Source organism: Rhinatrema bivittatum, chromosome 4 (genome assembly GCF_901001135.1).
Source record: "Rhinatrema bivittatum chromosome 4, aRhiBiv1.1, whole genome shotgun sequence".
In the NCBI taxonomy this organism is placed as follows: domain Eukaryota; kingdom Metazoa; phylum Chordata; class Amphibia; order Gymnophiona; family Rhinatrematidae; genus Rhinatrema; species Rhinatrema bivittatum.
This window is the reverse complement of record NC_042618.1, coordinates 482,159,518-482,179,819: the sequence shown is the minus strand read 5'-3', so window position 1 is coordinate 482,179,819 and position 20,302 is coordinate 482,159,518. Positions and strand designations below refer to the sequence as shown.

Here is a 20,302-nt window from a genome sequence, read left to right as displayed (position 1 = left end):
CTGGTTTTCTTCCTTTATGAAGAATTGTTTTTGGAGGGAAGAGCAGAAAGTGTTCCACATTTCCCAGCATGGCAATGTTTACCCGCCACTGAAGAAAGCTTTGGGGCAGAGTGGGAGCGAGCCAGGCTGAGCAGATAAGCCTGAGCTCACCAAGTTTTTCCATAGCAAGAGCAGGGCTGCTCAGTCTGGTCCTTGGGTTGCCCTTGGCTCTTCAGGATATTTAATGAAAACATTTATAGACCCCCTTATTTTTTTTGGGGGGGGGGAGGTTAACCCATACACAGTGTAATTTCCAAAATCTCACATTCCTTATGCCACACACATATGTACACAATTTATAGCAATTATCCCCGCACAAGTTACACCTGCCATTTGGCGTGCACGTGCAGCTGAATTTTCCAACATGTGAAAATCCAAACTCCCCCCCCCCCCCCCGCCAGCATGCATGACATATGTACTCGTATATCAGGCAGGCAGCCCATTGGAAAATCACTCTTACAACGTTGTGTGCAACCATTCTAAAAGAAAAGTAAATCTTCCTTCATGAATAAGTGTAAGGTACGTTTGCATGCACTAGCTCCAATGGATGCAAATTTGTTGAGGGTCTTAAACTTGGGGTTGGAAAAGAGGGGGCCCAGATTTGAATTCTGTCGCATGTTTCGTTTGGTTTCAGGAAGTAGGAAAAGTAGAGATTACCGAGATTTTGGAGGATGTAAGAGGTAGCATTTTTTTGGGCTGATAAAAGCCTCTAAGGAGGGACTGCTAGACAGGGTGAGGCAGGTTTCCAGCTTCTCTGTCAGAGGGTGTGATTGCAGGCGCTTATTCACCCGATATTTAAAACATCTTCCTTGGACAGAAATCATTTTGAGAATTTTAGACCGGTTTCAAACGATCTTTATTTAGGCAAAGTTTTAGGATGATCAGCTGGACATAGTTACAGGCATTTTTAGATGAAACCAGTTATATGTCAGGCGTTAGGTGTTATTGTGCTACAGAGACTGCACTAGTAGATGATTTAAAATGCACTGTGTGGAATTTTATTAGGCCTCTCTTCACCTTTTGATACTGCTGCCCAATCCCATGCCATTATGATTAAACAAATTAGAGTTAGGCAAAGTGATTTTAAGCTGGTTTTGTTTATTACTGACTGGGAGGCTGTGGTGAGGTACTGGGAGAGTATTCCTTCACTCTGTGCCTGCTTAAACGTGCAATACCACAGGGATCTATTTTATTGTCCTTGCTTTTTAATATTTATTTAAAAGCTCTGATTTTAAGATACAATATCATTGTTATGTTAATGATATTCAGCCCCATGTACCATTAGAGGCAGACAAAAATGATGAAATTGCCAGAATAAACCAATGCTTGACTGAGGTCACAGAATGGTTACATAATAAGGTAGAGCTCTCTGAGATATTAATACCAATAGGGATGTGCTGTCATTTGAAAATGACAGGCAAACAACTAAATGTGTTTTGTTTTGTATCATTTTGGTTTGGAAATAACCCAAAAATTAACAAAATTCAAAGTTTTGTTTTATTTTTTGTTTTAGCGCAGGCTAGAAAAAAGTGAAAACAAAACCAAACAAATAAAAAAAAGTAACCAAACAAAATGAAACAAAAAACCCCAAACCAAACAAAATAAAATTAAATAAAACCCAAACCAAACCAAACAGAAACAAAATGAAATGATTCTCAAACCAAATGAAATGAAATCCAAACTAAGCCAAACAAAGATGACATGAAAATGTTTTCCCTGTGCTCCTCTAAAACTGCAGTGATTACGATTCATCTCCCCAAGGGATGATTTAAGGTGCAAGCTCCCTATAAAAGATGTTTGCTAGCTCAGAGTAATATGAACACACAAATGGCTGCAGTCTTTAGGTCGGCCTTCTTTCTGCTTGGTTAAGTGGACATTGTTACTCTAGTTCATATACCAGGAAGGAATGTCTCACACATTTGTAATGCGCTCTTCGTTAATAGAGTTTCTCAAGGAGAACCCAGCAGCTAGGGCTTTAATGGGTGAAATATAATTGGAGAACATATTAATCCAAAGTCCGAGAGTTACATTGCTTACCAATCAGATTTCATGTAAAATTCAGAATTCTAACTTTGACGAGATTACGTCCGTGCTAGGTAAGAGACCAGTTAATACTCTTATAATCCAGTGAGAACATTGATATCATCTCAGGAGGCATTTTTGTACGTCCTGTTAACTTCAGAGGTGAGATTATCATGCTTTATCTAGCACAGTCCCAAGGCGCTCTTCCATTGCAGATACGATTAAACAATGATTTACTATCTTTCCAGAGGATGCCTAGAACTTTGTTGTTCTTGGTTTTCATTGATACGTTTTGTTTTATGATTGATATTTGGTTTTGTATGATATTTTGTTTTAATGTTTTAAATCAATTAGCATTTTATTTTCGTTTGGGGTTTATATTCAGTAGGACATTTAGTGGACAAGTTAACCGGCCACAATTAGCTGGATAACTTGTCCCAGATATTCAGTGAGATAAAGTCAAGAGGCTCAATATGCAGTTTAAGCCATTTAGACGGATAACTTGTGAGTTATTCACCTAAGCGGCATTTAAATATCGACCCCATTTATGTATAGTTTTCACTGACGTGGTTCTATTGATGGTTACGAGAGTTCATGGGGGGAATCTTAAACCCCGTTTTGTGCGGGTAAGTTGGCTTTTGACAATTGCCCCGGGCTTTTGCATGTAGAAGTGTACGTAGCAGCGATTTCCCACGCGGTAGAAAGAGGCTTTCTGGGGGGCGGAGCTGGGACGGGGAAACTCTTTCTGTGTGCAGTTTGGAAGGAATGAGCAGCTGGAAATGTGGGGGCGTGGGCCGTGCTGGGCTACCCACGCGCCTGCTCATTTTCAAAGTGGACATATGCACATAGGATCCCTGGTTAACACCTGCATATACTTTGCACACGCAAACCTTAACCGTATGCAGGCCGCTGAAAATAACCATCCCTGTGTCTTCTGGGATGCTCATCACTTTGAGCATATTATGGATATTGTGGTTTATAAAAACGAGGTAATAAATATCTCTCCATCTCATGCAGGTTCATTAACCAGACCAGCGAGGGGGACATCCGAGGATTGCTTTGAGACACCACTGTCCTAGAGTATCCTGGACTTTGTAGTCTTGTCTTGATGGGAAAAAACAAGACGAGAAAATCCAGACCATTCCTGCTAGGTATAAAGAAAGCAGAGGGCTAGGCCCTGCACTGTCCAGGCGAGCAGGAGAAAAAAGGAGAGACGAGAAGTTGGGGACTTACCTGCTGCAGACCGCGGGAGGTCCCAGGAACTGCTCGGGAACGCTGGGTGCGCTCTGAGTGTAGCTCAAGGCCTTGTGCGGACTCAGGCCCGTACTTTCTGGAAACGGCAGGCTAGACGTTTTGTTGGTGGGGCTGGCGGTGGGGGTCCCCTGGAGGGGTGAATTGCATGGGGAGGTGAGAGGGGAAATGTTTGGGGGAATACCTAGCAAAAAAACAAAGTTTCTGGTTAAAGCTTAAAAGACAAGAAAGGGGCATTTGCTGTAGCATGCAATGCACAATGGTTCTATAGATAACAACAGGCATGGAGAGGCTTTACAACATCAAACAACTGCAAAACTGGCTCAGGGGAGGACCTGGGTGAGAGCGTGCAGCAGAGGCTGGATTCCTGGCCCGGGACTGTCGCTCAGGAGGGGGGGAAACGCCCCAGGTACCTGTGAATGGAGGCTCATGTGGTGCCATAGCCCAGAGGAGGCTGAGCAAGGGGAACCGTTCCAAGAACAATCCCAACACAAACCTCACCAACAGCTTCCTTCTTGCACTTACAGACAATGGCAGAAGTGGAGAAAACCAACAGGAGCTGAAAGGACCTCACATATCGGGGGTAACTTGCAGAACGATTTACACAATGTAAAAGTAGCAAGTTTCAAAAGTCCATTTACACACGTAAAATTACCCTCAAGTGACTTTACGTACACTGCACAGGACGCAGCAATTAGGAACTTCTGAAAGTGGAAAATTCACTTCTCCAGGAACTGAAGTCAGGTTTAAAGCAGAGTCCTCAGCAGAGTATTAAAATCACAAATTACCTGACTCCCTTGTCTTTTTTTCATACCTAATATTGCACAATTCTGATTTCACCATCCTTCTCTGGCATTAGAAATGTGCAGTTTGTATTTCTATCCTCTTTACTTGTAAAAGGTTTTCCTTCTCTGAGTCCCCTTTTCAGCCGTCAGTGCTGTATTCATTATTTATGTGTATCAGTGGCACATCTGTATGGGGTTTTGATGACGATCTGCTCTTCAGCTGTCTGTGCTGTATTCATACTTTATGTGTATCAGTATCACATCTCCAAGGGGCTTTGATGAAGATTTGCTCTTCAGCTGTCTGTGCTGTATTCATGCTGTATGTGTATCAATGTGACTGACACCTGCAGGGGGCTTTGATAAAAATCTGCTCTTCAGCTGTCTGTGCTGTATTCATACTTTATGTGTATCAGTATCACATCAACAAGGGGCTCTGATGAAGATCTCTTCAGCTGTCCGTGCTGTATTCGTACTTTACATGTATAAAAGTGATGCCTGCATGGGGCTCCAAGGAGAATCAGCACAGTAGCATCTGAATTACTTAGATTCGGAATAATGGAAGTGGTTAAGTAGGATGGGTGGTCGAGATAAATCGGAAAAACGTTGAATCTTAATAATTATCTAAAATTGCCAGGGGAATGTTGTAAAAGTTATTGCTCCTAGTTGTGTGTAGCTTTCCTGCCATCTTCAGGCCTGATGAGGCATTTACAGATCTTGACCTTCATGTTACTACCCTTAAGAGAACCGTGGGAGTATCCTGCATGGAGCGGCAGTTACTACTGTGAGAAGCTTGCTGGGCAGACTGGATGGACCGTTTGGTCCTTTTCTGCCGTCATTACAAGGTTACTATGTTCTGCTCTGCCGCACTCAGCACCTTTGTAGGTGATCGGTCTCAGCGCTACAGAAATCAGGTTATTAACTCCTCAGCTTACAGAATGCAGAAGGGAAAGCTGTGGCCCTCTGCTAATGAGCCAGCAAGTTACGGCAGATAAAGACCAATTGGCCCTTCCAGGCTGCCCAGTTGAGATTGTTCCTCTCTGACTCTCTATCATTTTGAGTAACAAGCATATACATTTCCCAAGGGCACACAAACTGATCTATATCTTCAGGGGCTCTGCGGCTAGCGCTCCTGCCATGGCTTGTACTCTGTATGCCAGAGGTGGATGCTTTATATGGGGGAAGGCTCTCGCTTATGGCCCGGGCAGCGAAGTGTGATAGCTGCAGCATCCCAAGGGATGAGATGCTGGGACACACCAGGCAGGACAAGGCACCGGGGGTCAAGTCATAAGTTTACTGATTTGTTAAAAGTCCTTTTTATCCATAAGTGGGACGTTACAGCTGAAACTGCTACAGATATGGGCTTCTCTCCTGGGTAGGTGTCTGGGCAGAGCTTCCCACGGGGATATTTAAGTGCACCAAAACCCTCCCAGCTACCTAATGGGAATCCTACTGGAGGCCTCCCCTGGAAGCAGAGAAAAAACCAATCAGATCATTGCCAAACACCCAGTACAGGGGTGGGGATCCGCATGGCAGACTCCAGGTCTTACCGTCTCTCCTCGGTTGTTTTAAATGGTGAAAGTCTTAGGATGAACAACCTGCTAAACCAGCCCGGCTGCCAGGGAGAAAAGAGAAAAGACCTCCTTAATTCCAAAATCTACCTTGACTGGTGCCACATTCAGGGGTGAAGGGGTCACTGTGTTCTGTGTCTGGCCAGCGAGGGTGACCTTTCCAAAAGCAGCCAGGGTCAAACACAGTCCCTTCTGAAAAACAGATATCTTCTTCTATTCATGGCACAGGCAGGTCAATCACTGGTACTGGGACTCTTTTCATGGCATCTGCAGGTCATTCGCTGTTACTGGGGCTCCATTCATGGCACGTGCAGGTCATTCGCTGTTACTGGGGCTCCATTCATGGCATGTGCAGGTCATTCGCTGTTACTGGGGCTCCATTCATGGCATGTGCAGGTCATTTGCTGATATTGGGGCTCTATTTGTGGCACGTGCAGGTTGTTCGTTGGTAGAGGGACTCTATTCGTGGCAGTGCAGGTCGTTCACTGGTAGTGGGACACTACTCATGGCAGTGCAAGTTGTTTGCTGGTATTGGGGCTCTATTCGTGGCACTTGCAGGTTGTTCGCTGGTAGTGGGGCTTCATTCGTGGCACATGCAGGTCGTTCGCTGGTACTGGGGCTCTTTCATGGAACGTGCAGGTCGTTCGCTGGTACTGGGGCTCTATTCGTGGCAAGTGCAAGTCGTTCGCTGGTACTGGGGCTCCATTCATGGCATGTGCAGGTCATTCGCTGTTACTGGGGCTCCATTCATGGCATGTGCAGGTCATTTGCTGATATTGGGGCTCTATTTGTGGCACGTGCAGGTTGTTCGTTGCTAGAGGGACTCTATTCATGGCAGTGCAGGTTGTTCACTGGTATTGGGACTCTATTCGTGGCACATGCAGGTCATTTGCTGGTATTGGGACTTTTTTCTTGGCGCGTGCAGGTTGTTCGTTGGTAGTGGGAATCTATTCATGGCAGTGCAAGTCGTTCGCTGGTAGTGGGGCTCTACTCGTGGCACCTCAGGTCATTTGCTGGTATTGGGGCTCTATTTGTGGCACGTGCAGTCATTTGCTGGTATTGGGGCTCTACTCGTGGCACCTCAGGTCATTTGCTGGTACTGGGGCTCTATTTGTGGCACCTCAGGTCATTTGCTGGTATTGGGGCTCTATTTGTGGCACGTGTAGATTGTTCGCTGGGACTCTATTCATGGCAGTGCAAGTCGTTCACTGGTAGTGGGGCTCTACTCGTGGCACCTCAGGTCATTTGCTGGTATTGGGGCTCTACTCGTGGCACCTCAGGTCATTTGCTGGTATTGGGGCTCTACTCGTGGCACCTCAGGTCATTTGCTGGTATTGGGGCTCTACTCGTGGCACCTCAGGTCATTTGCTGGTATTGGGGCTCTACTCGTGGCACCTCAGGTCATTTGCTGGTATTGGGGCTCTATTTGTGGCACATGCAGGTCATTTGCTGGTACTGGGGCTCTATTTGTGGCACATGCAGGTCATTTGCTGGTACTGGGGCTCTATTTGTGGCACATGCAGGTCATTTGCTGGTATTGGGGCTCTATTTGTGGCACATGCAGGTCATTTGCTGGTACTGGGGCTCTATTTGTGGCACATGCAGGTCATTTGCTGGTATTGGGGCTCTATTTGTGGCACATGCAGGTCATTTGCTGGTACTGGGGCTCTATTTGTGGCACGTGCAGTCATTTGCTGGTATTGGGGCTCTACTCGTGGCACCTCAGGTCATTTGCTGGTATTGGGGCTCTATTTGTGGCACATGCAGTCATTTGCTGGTATTGGGGCTCTATTTGTGGCACGTGCAGTCATTTGCTGGTATTGGGGCTCTATTTGTGGCACGTGCAGTCATTTGCTGGTATTGGGGCTCTATTTGTGGTACGTGCAGTCATTTGCTGGTACTGGGGCTCTATTTGTGGCACTTGCAGGTCATTTGCTGGTATTGGGGCTCTATTTGTGGCACATGCAGGTCATTTGCTGGTACTGGGGCTCTATTTGTGGCACATGCAGGTCATTTGCTGGTTCTGGGGCTCTATTTGTGGCACGTGCAGTCATTTGCTGGTACTGGGGCTCTATTTGTGGCACGTGCAGGTCATTTGCTGGTACTGGGGCTCTATTTGTGGCACGTGCAGGTCATTTGCTGGTACTGGGGCTCTATTTGTGGCACGTGCAGGTCATTTGCTGGTACTGGGGCTCTATTTGTGGCACGTGCAGGTCATTTGCTGGTACTGGGGCTCTATTTGTGGCACGTGCAGTCATTTGCTGGTACTGGGGCTCTATTTGTGGCACATGCAGGTCATTTGCTGGTACTGGGGCTCTATTTGTGGCACATGCAGGTCATTTGCTGGTACTGGGTTCTACTCGTGGCACATGCAGTCATTTGCTGGTACTGGGGCTCTATTTGTGGCACATGCAGGTCATTTGCTGGTATTGGGGCTCTATTCGTGGCACGTGCAGTCATTTGCTGGTACTGGGGCTCTATTCGTGGCACGTGCAGGTCATTTGCTGGTACTGGGGCTCTATTTGTGGCACGTGCAGGTCATTTGCTGGTACTGGGGCTCTATTTGTGGCACGTGCAGGTCGTTTGCTGGTACTGGGGCTCTATTTGTGGCACCTCAGGTCATTTGCTGGTATTGGGGCTCTATTCGTGGCACGTGCAGGTCATTTGCTGGTATTGGGGCTCTATTCGTGGCACGTGCAGGTCATTTGCTGGTACTGGGGCTCTATTCGTGGCACCTCAGGTCATTTGCTGGTATTGGGGCTCTATTCGTGGCACGTGCAGGTCATTTGCTGGTACTGGGGCTCTATTTGTGGCACCTCAGGTCATTTGCTGGTACTGGGGCTCTATTTGTGGCACGTGCAGTCATTTGCTGGTACTGGGGCTCTATTTGTGGCACGTGCAGTCATTTGCTGGTACTGGGGCTCTATTTGTGGCACGTGCAGTCATTTGCTGGTACTGGGGCTCTATTTGTGGCACGTGCAGGTCATTTGCTGGTACTGGGGCTCTATTTGTGGCACGTGTAGATTGTTCGCTGGGGCTCTATTCATGGCAGTGCAAGTCATTTGCTGGTACTGGGGCTCTATTTGTGGCATGTGCAGTCATTTGCTGGTACTGGGGCTCTATTCATGGCAGTGCAGGTCATTTGCTGGTACTGGGGCTCTATTTGTGGCACGTGTAGGTCATTTGCTGGTATTGGGGCTCTATTTGTGGCACTTGTAGGTCATCCTAGGCAGCGTTTTGCCACTCTCTGCTGCTTGGCTTGTGTTCCCCCTTCTTTGACCCATTACCCTGGCCTCTCACCCACCACTTCACCAGGACAAAAGCAGCTTTCTCCCATCTAACTCTTCTTTTGCCCTAATTCAGGACCGTTGTTTTTCACTAGGATTTTTACAAGACAGGTTAATGCAGTCCTGCTTTCACCGCATGGCACTTTTTCCCTGCGAGAAGCAGGAGTGCCAGCCACAGATGGAAAGGGATGAAACCAGGACCGGATTAGTCTGTCCCGTAAAACATGCAGCCCATTCATCTCCCTCCTGGCTTGAACTGAGGTCACCAACAGCTGTGTTGAACTTTTATCGCTTTGCTTCTTGGTTTCCTGGCCCAATTTTCAAACTGTCTGCGGGAAGTTTTAAGCTGCAAAGCTTGCAGTGGGTACAGAGTAGCCAGGGACATTGGCCCCTGGGCGCGCCTTTCTCCCCAACTTAAAACCCGTCCCCAGGAGCGCCTCCTCTGCGCTTTTACCACAGTGAGGGAGGGCCGTTCTCAGGCAGCCCAGTTACAGGGCTCAAACACTTTGAAAATTGCCCTCTGTATTATACTGAGTCTCCTCCATGTGATAAGCATGTGGCCAAGCCTGGGGGATGAGTTTTATCACAGAGTGCAGTGGTGCAAGATCTGCCAGCAGGGGTAAGAGGAACAGGCTCCAGCCACCCTGAGAGGCAGCGCAGTGAGGCCAGGGCATTACATTTCCTTCTGCTCATTTCCTTATTTATTCTTTTAGCAGATGCATTACTCGCACAAGCCAGCGTTCTTGGTGAGATACAAAAATCTTATGTATTTTCACAAACAATGCCTGACTTGCACACAAAATCCTCCGTCTGACTGCTTGCTGCAACTTAATATCACTTCAGGTACCCAAACTCCCTCAGAGGACCTCCTTCTTCTGCTTCCTTTCCACTGAAAAAGGTTTTCTGCCTCTGCATTATTCATCTTTTATATTCATCTTTTATTATTATCTTTTATTTTTTATTATTTTTTTTTATTATTATCTTTTATTATTCATCTTTTATTTTTTCTATATATAGTTGCCTTTCTGAATGCATAATTTGTAATGTCATATATAGTGACTCCTGTATGTACTGGTTAAAGATAATGTATATTATTATACATAATACTTTTTGGAGTGTATAATTTATATACGATTATCCACAGTATATAAGGGTATACACAGTCCCTTATTGAGTGTATAATTTGCAATGCTACTTATTATGCTTTTCTGTTGTTTTCCATCAGGTACTGTTCCTTTTCTCCTCTTCCTGTTTTTCCCTCTCTTCTCTTGCCCCTTCTCTCTTCCTATCTGCTCCCTCTCCCCCCAACCCTGGTTTTTTGTAATTTCCTCCTTCAGTTATATTATAAACCGGCATGATGTACCCACGAATGTCGATATATAAAAGCTAATAAATAAAATAAATAGATAAATCTTTTATGTATCTGAATGTGCGGATCACATCCCTTCTAGGCTCTGCATATTTAGGTCTTTAATTCTCACTTCATAGGGCTCATGGTCTAGCAGCTTTCCTCCTGCTCGATTCTGCTAATCTAATAAGTGACAATCATCTTCCTGACAACTGACGATTGCACAATGCGTACCTGTAATCCCAACTCACACTCCCCTGACTGCCAATTCCATGAGTTTTGCAGGAGCGTAACACTGGGGTGCAGGGTGAGAGTCTCCTCTTCCCCAGCAGTCTCTCTGTCTCAGGAAGGAGAGGCACTGAGAGACTCCCGGGGTGCAGGGTGAGAGTCTCCTCCTCCCCAGCAGTCTCTCTGTCTCAGGAAGGAGGGACACTGAGACACTCCCGGGGTGCAGGGTGAGAGTCTCCTCCTCCCCCAGCAGTCTCTCTGTCTCAGGAAGGAGGGGCACTGAGAGACTCCCGGGGTGCAGGGTGAGAGTCTCCTCCTCCCCAGCAGTCTCTCTGTCTCAGGAAGGAGGGACACTGAGACACTCCCGGGGTGCAGGGTGAGAGTCTCCTCCTCCCCAGCAGTCTCTCTGTCTCAGGAAGGAGGGGCACTGAGAGACTCCCGGGGTGCAGGGTGAGAGTCTCCTCCTCCCCAGCAGTCTCTCTGTCTCAGGAAGGAGGGGCACTGAGAGACTCCCGGGGTGCAGGGTGAGAGTCTCCTCCTCCCCAGCAGTCTCTCTGTCTCAGGAAGGAGGGGCACTGAGAGACTCCCGGGGTGCAGGGTGAGAGTCTCCTCCTCCCCAGCAGTCTCTCTGTCTCAGGAAGGAGGGGCACTGAGAGACTCCCGGGGTGCAGGGTGAGAGTCTCCTCCTCCCCAGCAGTCTCTCTGTCTCAGGAAGGAGGGGCACTGAGAGACTCCCGGGGTGCAGGGTGAGAGTCTCCTCCTCCCCAGCAGTCTCTCTGTCTCAGGAAGGAGGGGCACTGAGAGACTCCCGGGGTGCAGGGTGAGAGTCTCCTCCTCCCCAGCAGTCTCTCTGTCCCAGGAAGGAGGGGCACTGAGAGACTCCCGGGGTGCAGGGTGAGAGTCTCCTCCTCCCCAGCAGTCTCTCTGTCTCAGGAAGGAGGGGCACTGAGAGACTCCCGGGGTGCAGGGTGAGAGTCTCCCCCTCCCCAGCAGTCTCTCTGTCTCAGGAAGGAGGGGCACTGAGAGACTCCCGGGGTGCAGGGTGAGAGTCTCCCCCTCCCCAGCAGTCTCTCTGTCTCAGGAAGGAGGGGCACTGAGAGACTCCCGGGGTGCAGGGTGAGAGTCTCCCCCTCCCCAGCAGTCTCTCTGTCTCAGGAAGGAGGGGCACTGAGAGACTCCTGGGGTGCAGGGTGAGAGTCTCCTCCCCAGCAGTCTCTCTGTCTCAGGAAGGAGGGGCACTGAGAGACTCCCGGGGTGCCGGGTGAGAGTCTCCCCCTCCCCAGCAGTCTCTCTGTCTCAGGAAGGAGGGGCACTGAGAGACTCCCTCTCTGCCAAGGCCACCCAGAGACATGGCTAACATCTAAAGACCCAGGGCTCAGCCCCAGAGACCCCCCCCCCAACCAAGAACTTGGTAAGAATGGAAGCCCTCATGATTCCCCTCCCCCCCCCATGAAAGAGCCTGTACTAATGCATAACTGGACGTGGCTCGTTTCAGGGGTAATTGTTAAAAGACGTTGCATGCATGAAGCCCAGTTTGTGTGATAGTGCAGGGAAAGGATTTCTTTTTCTCTGTCTGCACATTCTTATATTCTGCAACTTCCAAAGGTCTTGCCCAGTATGGATCAGGACATGCAGAATACGATTTCCCCGCACCAGCGAGAGGCGCTCCGGGTGTGTGTGTGTGTGTGTGTGTGTGTGTATGGGGCACATTTACATGCCTGCTTCCAATTTTCCCAACGCTGCATGTAAATGTACAAGCGGGATGGATGTTCCTGCATGCAGGGATTGTTTAATGTGTTTAAATCACTTTGCATTTTATCTTCATTTATGTATTGTGCTTCTATTGATGCAGATGACATTGGATGTCAGTCGACTTTTGAAAATTGCCCCGGGGCTTGCACGTGTAAAAGTGTGCGCAGAAGCGATTTCCCTCGCAGTAGAAGGAGGCATTCTGCGGGCAGAGCAGGGACAGGGAAACACACACACACACACACACACACACACACACACATATACACACACATATACACACACACACACACACTGACACACACACACACACACACACACACATATACACACACACAGACTGACACACACTGACACACACACACACACACACTGACACACACACACACACTGGCACACACTCACACACACACACACACTGACACACACACACACACACACTCACACACACTTTGTACCCGCAGAATTTAGCCCTCCCCAATATTAAACTTTAAGGGGGCAATATTCAGCCACTGGCTTGCAAAGTTAGCCAGATAAACGTATCAGTGGCGCATTACATATACCTGACTATCTTAAAGACAGCGGGATAACTTTAGCTGGCTTTTAGGATTCCTCTATAGCTCGATCAGAGATAGCCAGGTAACTTATCTGACTAACTTAACTCCTCCCTGGAATGCCCCTACATTATCAGACTAAATTTTAGCTGGACAGCACCCAAAATAGTCAAAAGTCAGCATGGAGCTGGATAACTCACATGTTATCTTGCTAAAATGCCTTTGAATATGAAACCGTAAATTAATATGCAAATTCTGGTGTTATCTCAGTAACAGTAACACAAAACCCTGCAACAAACACATTCAGCACCTACAGAGCAAACCTGCCATCCCATAACAGCACTTACTGCCAGGACTCACACAGTAAAGATCCGACTTTGGAGTATTGAACACAGGGCTCTAGAATACCAATACACCTCCTATTAGGAAAGCACAAGAAGCCGGGCTGCTGTAGATCCCTACACAGAAACTACACACTGGCAGAATCCTTCACCTCAGCCAGACATGCAGGACAAGGACGCACCCTCTCCAAACACAGAACAAGTGACTACAAATTAGAAAGAGAAATATGCAGACCAAGCTTAAAGTGAAACCTGCAGAAAGCAGGGAGCATGCAGTGTGTGAGGAGGCACAGGGTTGAGGTGTGGAGCTTTCCAGCAGGAGGGAAGTAAAGGAAGCGCACGCACGGAGTAACCAATGATTGATCTGAAAGTAACCCCACCCCGGGGGGGGCGGGGCCTGGCTCTTTCTGCCCCTTTCCCGTGGATTCTTTTGGCTGGGGGAAGGTTTACTTTCAGGGCCCAGTGCAGGGGTGCCTTCCTCCTTTACTGACATTTCCCTGGGAGAGGGGTGATCTCTTCACTGTGTGCTATGTGCCAAGGACCTGGCAGGACGCACACTAAAACCTCGCTCTGAGGTGAGTAATGGCACTGTAAATGTGAGTCCAGCACCTCAGTCTTGCTTCCTTTGCTTACACTCTTTATCCTCCATCTGTGCAGGGGATCCAGCCGCCCTCCTGGATTAGGTAAAGGGATGGTCAGGAAAATCCCTGTCCATGCACAGAGAGTAAAAACTCTGAGTGGCTGTCTTGCAGGATGTAAATCCGCTCTTACTCACAGTTCGCAGATTTTTCCTTTTGACACGATAGGGATCCGAGCTGGAACTGCGGGTCCTTAAGTGGGTGGAAAGAGGGGCAGAAAACGCTTCCTCCCAAATCGTCATAAAACAATTTCTCCAGAGCTGTCAGCACCTCGAGGGCAGGGCATTCTTCATCCCTGGCCATTCCCAAACCCTGAGGCCAGGAAAGACCCAGATGTCCAGCAGTCCAAAATCGTCCCAGGATGACCACTCTGCAGGAAGGAGCCCAGGTCGGCCAAAAATCTCCAGCCTTCGTCCAGAACTGCCCCCAGAGCTCCTACAACACCTCTGAAGTGGGAAGTCCATTCCTGACCCCTGACTGGGAGCGGCTGTGATTGCATGGATCCTCCCCATAGTATCTATTGCACTCACTGCACTAATGGCATAGCCCAGGGCTTACTGGGGACAGAAAATGGCTCCCGGTTACACGAATATCTATCCAGGGGTTTCCATGAGATGCTAGAGGAAGGCTTTAGTTGTTCAGTGCCCTGGAGGAGAGCAGCGAGGCAGGAAGGGTGCTGGCCTGCTCTCCGCACAGGATTTTCTCCCAGCGATAGAGCGGGTCTGGGAGCGTGAAGGAAAGCTGAACCCGCTGCACAAGCTTGGGCTCAGCAGATCTCCAGGGAGGAGCCAGGAATCCGCGGCTGGGAGCTGAATTCTGTCTTTGTGCAGGAGAGGTTGAAGGTGGAAACGAGGGGGAGCCTTGACTGAAGGTACATCAGAGCCTGGAAGATCTTAGAGGCAAGGAAAGCCAGAAAGGCCATTGCACTCTGTTTTTCTATTTTCTTGTTAGACTGGGAAGAATCTTAAAGCCTGAACTGGATTCTTTATCGATGTTCAGTAAGCTCTCTGCTTGTTTTTGTGAAGAGCTTTCTTTGATTGGCTGCGTGTCTTCCCCAGTGGAAGAATCCTTATCTGGATCTGTGAAGAGCTTTTTTTTAATCTTACACTGCAGCACTCAAAAGTGACCCTTTGCTCATTTTCACAGCATTTCCTGAAAAAAAGGGTTACAAGTGCAACCCTGGAGAAAGAGTACGAGAATGCATTTCCAACCCTACTGAGTAAAATAAAAAGGGCACATTCCCAAAGCTAACAGACTCCAATCTCTAAACTGAAAATAAAATGCTTTTTTCTACCATTGCTGCCTAGGCTTCCAATTTTCTAATCATTTTGAGGTCCAAACTCAAAAGCCATTTAAACGGATCACTCAAAAGTTATCCGTCTAAATGGCAAACCGGCATATTAGAAGACTTATGCTCCTAAATTCTGTTGCCTCCTTCATCCATTCCCTCGTCCCACATTTCTACCCTCCCCAACCCTCAGCAGCATGAAGGAGTAGCAAACCAGGGTCACATCCTGCTGATCCTCCTTATATTTATTTAAAAGATTTATATCCTGCATCCAGTGGCGTAGCCAGAACTGAATTTTTTGGGTGGGCAGAAGGTAACAAGGGTGGGCTGTAGGCATGCAGATCTGAGACCTACTAATTGTTTTCTTATTGATAGCATTAAATATTCCTTATTAATCAAAATTTATTTTATATTTATTGCAGTTTATAAATGCACAAGTATAGAAAACAATCAGATCCAATCATGTAATAAAACAGAAATTAATGTATTCTTTCATGAACCCTCTTTGCAGAAAACCAGAAATCTTCATAAGTACAATAAAATATAATTAATCATCAGAACAGGTGCAGCGCAGAGCTAGGGCAATTCACATTTCAACTAACATGAAAAAAAAAATTCAAATTCTGGTGTCACCTCAGCAAAAAATATCCCTCCACTGCTATTTTGTGTTTAAAATGTAAACCGAATTGATCAATAATTTTGTTATTGGAAAGTCGGTATAGAAAAATGCTAAATAAATAAATAAATAAATAAGTAACACAAACTCCTGCAAAGAAAGAGGCATCTAGAACCTTGCCATACACTGACTCTCAGGATTCAAATAACAGCAACCTTATGAAAAACGTAGCAATGCAAATACTACACCAGGCCCTAGAACATTAATACACCACCTACTGGAATAACAGAACAAGCTGGACTACTACTACAGAGAAACTATATGCTAGAAATACTGCATTTCTGTCACAAACAGGCAAAACTGAGACCGACCCTTACCTAATATAGAAATAAGATGCTACAAATTAGAAACAGAAACACACAGACAAAACCAAAATAGAAAGCCTGAGAAACTAAAGTCTCTGGTGGAATACTGAAGAAAGAGCAAAATACAAAAATATAAGAAATGCACATTCCCAAAGATGGCATATCTAACATCTCAAAACACATTTTTTTTTACACCTTTGTTGTCTGATCTTTGTATTTTTCTAATCAGTTGGTCCTGGTCTCTTTTTCCTATTTTTTCCCTTGTCGCTCATTTCCTAATTCCTTTTCAGTGTTTTTCTTCTACTACTGCCTTCTTCCCTTCCACACACACACACACACACATACACGTTTTCTGTCACAGACTCCCACACACACTCAAGCTCTCACTCTCATATGCTCTCACCCCCACACACACAAGCTTACATTCTCCGCAGACACACATACAAGCTCTCACTTTGTCACCCCTCCCCAGGCTAACATTCTGATGTACAGGTAGACGCACATCCAGGCACCCATTCTCACCCACACACTCAAGCCCAGACTCCTATTCTCACCAACAAACCGATGCTCCTATTCTCATCCACACATACACACATTCAAGTTCCCATTCACACCCACACATACACATAGTCAAGCTCCCCTTCTCACCCACACATACACACATTCAAGTTCCCATTCACACCCACACATACACATATTCAAGCTCCCCTTCTCACCCACACATACACACATTTAAGCTCCCCTTCTCTCCCCCACACATAAACCCAGACTCCCATTCTCACCCACATTCCCATTCTCACCCACACATACATTTAAGGTCCCATTCTCACCCACATATACACACATTCAAGCTCCCATTCTTATCCACATATTCAAGCTTCCATTCTCACCAATACACAAACCCAGGCTCCCATGCTCACCTATATATACACACATTCAAACTCCCATTCTCACCCCCATACACAAACCCAGACTCCCATTCTCACCCACATTCCCATTCTCACCCACACATACACATATTTAAGCTCCCATTCTCACTCACTCACAAACCCAAACTCCCATTCTCACCCATACACACATTCAAGCTCCCATTCTTACCCACATACTCAAGCTTCCATTCTCACCCATACACAAACCCAGGCTCCCATTCTCACCTACATATTCAAGCTCCCATTCTCACCATCACATACATTTAAGGTCCCATTCTCACCCACATATAAACACATTCAAGCACCCATTCATACCCACATATTCAAGCTTCCATTCTCACATACACACATTCAAGCTCCCATTCTCACCCCCACACACAAACCCAGGCTCCCATTCTCACCTACATATTCAAGCTCCCATTCTCACCATCACATACATTTAAGGTCCCATTCTCACCCACATATAAACACATTCAAGCACCCATTCATACCCACATATTCAAGCTTCCATTCTCACCCACACATACACACATTTAAGGTCCCATTCTCACCCGCATATACACACATTCAAGCTCCCATTCTTATCCACATACTCAAGCTCCCATTCTCACCCCCACACACAAACCCAGGCTCCCATTCTCACCTACATATTCAAGCTCCCATTCTCACCATCACATACATTTAAGGTCCCATTCTCACCCACATATAAACACATTCAAGCACCCATTCATACCCACATATTCAAGCTTCCATTCTCACCCACACATACACACATTTAAGGTCCCATTCTCACCCGCATATACACACATTCAAGCTCCCATTCTTATCCACATACTCAAGCTCCCATTCTCACCCCCACACACAAACCCAGGCTCCCATTCTCACCTATATATTCAAGCTCCCATTCTCACCCACACATACATTTAAGGTCCCATTCTCACCCACATATACACACATTCAAGCACCCATTCATACCCACATATTCAAGCTTCCATTCTCACCCACACATACACACATTTAAGGTCCCATTCTCACCCACATATACACACATTCAAGCTCCCATTCTTACCCACACATTCAAGCTTCCATTCTCACCCACACCCAAACCCAGGCTCCCATTCTCACCTATATATACACACATTCAAGCTCCCATTCTCACCCCCACACACAAACCCAGGCTCCCATTCTCACCTACATATTCAAGCTCCCATTCTCACCATCACATACATTTAAGGTCCCATTCTCACCCACATATAAACACATTCAAGCACCCATTCATACCCACATATTCAAGCTTCCATTCTCACCCACACATACACACATTTAAGGTCCCATTCTCACCCGCATATACACACATTCAAGCTCCCATTCTTATCCACATACTCAAGCTCCCATTCTCACCCCCCACACACAAACCCAGGCTCCCATTCTCACCTATATATTCAAGCTCCCATTCTCACCCACACATACATTTAAGGTCCCATTCTCACCCACATATACACACATTCAAGCACCCATTCATACCCACATATTCAAGCTTCCATTCTCACCCACACATACACACATTTAAGGTCCCATTCTCACCCACATATACACACATTCAAGCTCCCATTCTTACCCACACATTCAAGCTTCCATTCTCACCCACACCCAAACCCAGGCTCCCATTCTCACCTATATATACACACATTCAAGCTCCCATTCTCACCCCCACACACAAACCCAGGCTCCTATTCTCACCCACACACAAACCCAGGCTCCCATTCTCACCTACATATTCAAGCTCCCATTCTCACCCACACACAAACCCAAGCTCCCATTCTCACCCACACATACTCATACAAGCCCGCGCACAGCTTCTGTTTCCTCCCACTCCCAAGCAGGAAGATCAGTTGGCCTCTCCTGCTGCCACCGGCCTCCTGCTATCTTTGGGCTGTACGGCCCACAGATCTTCCTGCTTGGGGGGGGAGGGGAGGAAGTGGAAGCTGTGTGCGGTGCTTCTGCTCCCTCCCCTCCCAAAATAGGAAGATTGGTGGGCCATACGGCTGCAGGATCGCTTCCCCAACTGTGCTGTGCAAATGCACGGAATGGCGCGCTGGCCCTGGGACCTCCTCTTCATTGCGCGAAGATGGGATCCCGCGACGGCCTTGCAGGTCCAGTGCACAACTTCCGGTTCCACTTGGGTGGGCCTGGGTCCAAATTGGGTGGGCAGCTGCTCACCCAGGCCCTCCTGTGGCTACGCCACTGCCTGCATCTATATTATACATACTCCAGGCCTTTTGTACTAGCCTAATTCCATAGCTCCAAGAAACTGCCTTAGGTAGATGGAAATTAATACCTACAGACGATTACCAACACTTTAATCAATTGTTTTGTTTCTGATTTTGTGAATTTATAACTATGAATGTCACTTTGTAAATGATTGTGATCTATACATGGAACGACGGTATATAAAATGTTTAAATAAAATAAATAAATACATAAAAAATATCTAAAGTTCAGAGCAGTGAACAAATCAACATTAATAATAAAACATAAAGCCACAAAAATAAAAAAGACAACAATAAACAAATATTCTAATAGAACGTCAAGTACTGCGCCTGCTATTCACGTATGATTAAAATACAGCACAGGATCCAAGCAAATGCCTGCTGAAGTAATTTCTCAAATCTTTTAGTGCAAGTGGAGAATGAAAACTGTTCCAGAGGACTGGACCCAGAAGAGAACAGCTTCTCTGGCATGTTTCTGCAAGACGAGCATGGTGCATACCTAAGAGAGCTGCTGGGACTGTGGACGTGGAAGTTAGCACGAAGGCGTTTCTTCCATTCTGTGTCAATGGGAGAAATGCATAGCAAATGTGGCCCTTAGAATGTAACCCTCTGGGGACAAGGAAATACTGTAACTCTCCTTGAGATACCAATTAAATTAAAAACATTAAATCTGCTTTCCTCAGCCTTTCATCCTATCATCAGTCACAACTCCTTTGCTGCTGTTCATCCCCTCCCCTGCCTCCAGTCCCTTTCTTCTGTCTCTTATCTGCCCATCCCATTACCCCTCTTTCTCCCCTCCCTAGCCCCATCACCTTATACCGTTTCTACTGCCTCTCTCACCCCCTGCCCCAGCCTTCCAGATCCTTCCTACCACCTCCCAACCCCTCCGCACATTTCAGCCTCCTTCTTACACTCATCATCCATCTCCTACCCTCAAAGCCTATCTAACACAGTCATAGGAACCCACAATGATGGCAGAAAAATATCAAATGATCCATCCAGTCTGCTCAGCAAGTTTCTTACA

The 20,302-nt window shown here is 46.9% G+C and overlaps 1 protein-coding gene across 1 annotated transcript in view; it reads right to left on the bottom strand.

Moving 5' to 3' along the window:
• The window catches only part of PDE3A (phosphodiesterase 3A), a 100,070-nt gene extending 96,317 nt beyond the window's left edge, over window positions 1-3,753 (bottom strand). The window contains exons 1-2 of the mRNA XM_029597546.1: window positions 3,726-3,753; window positions 3,295-3,526 (exon numbers count right to left, since the gene is read on the bottom strand). Of these exons, the coding sequence (XP_029453406.1) occupies window positions 3,295-3,526; window positions 3,726-3,753 (260 nt within the window). The remainder of the gene's footprint in view (window positions 1-3,294; window positions 3,527-3,725) is intronic.
• Window positions 3,754-20,302: the final 16,549 nt, after the last annotated feature.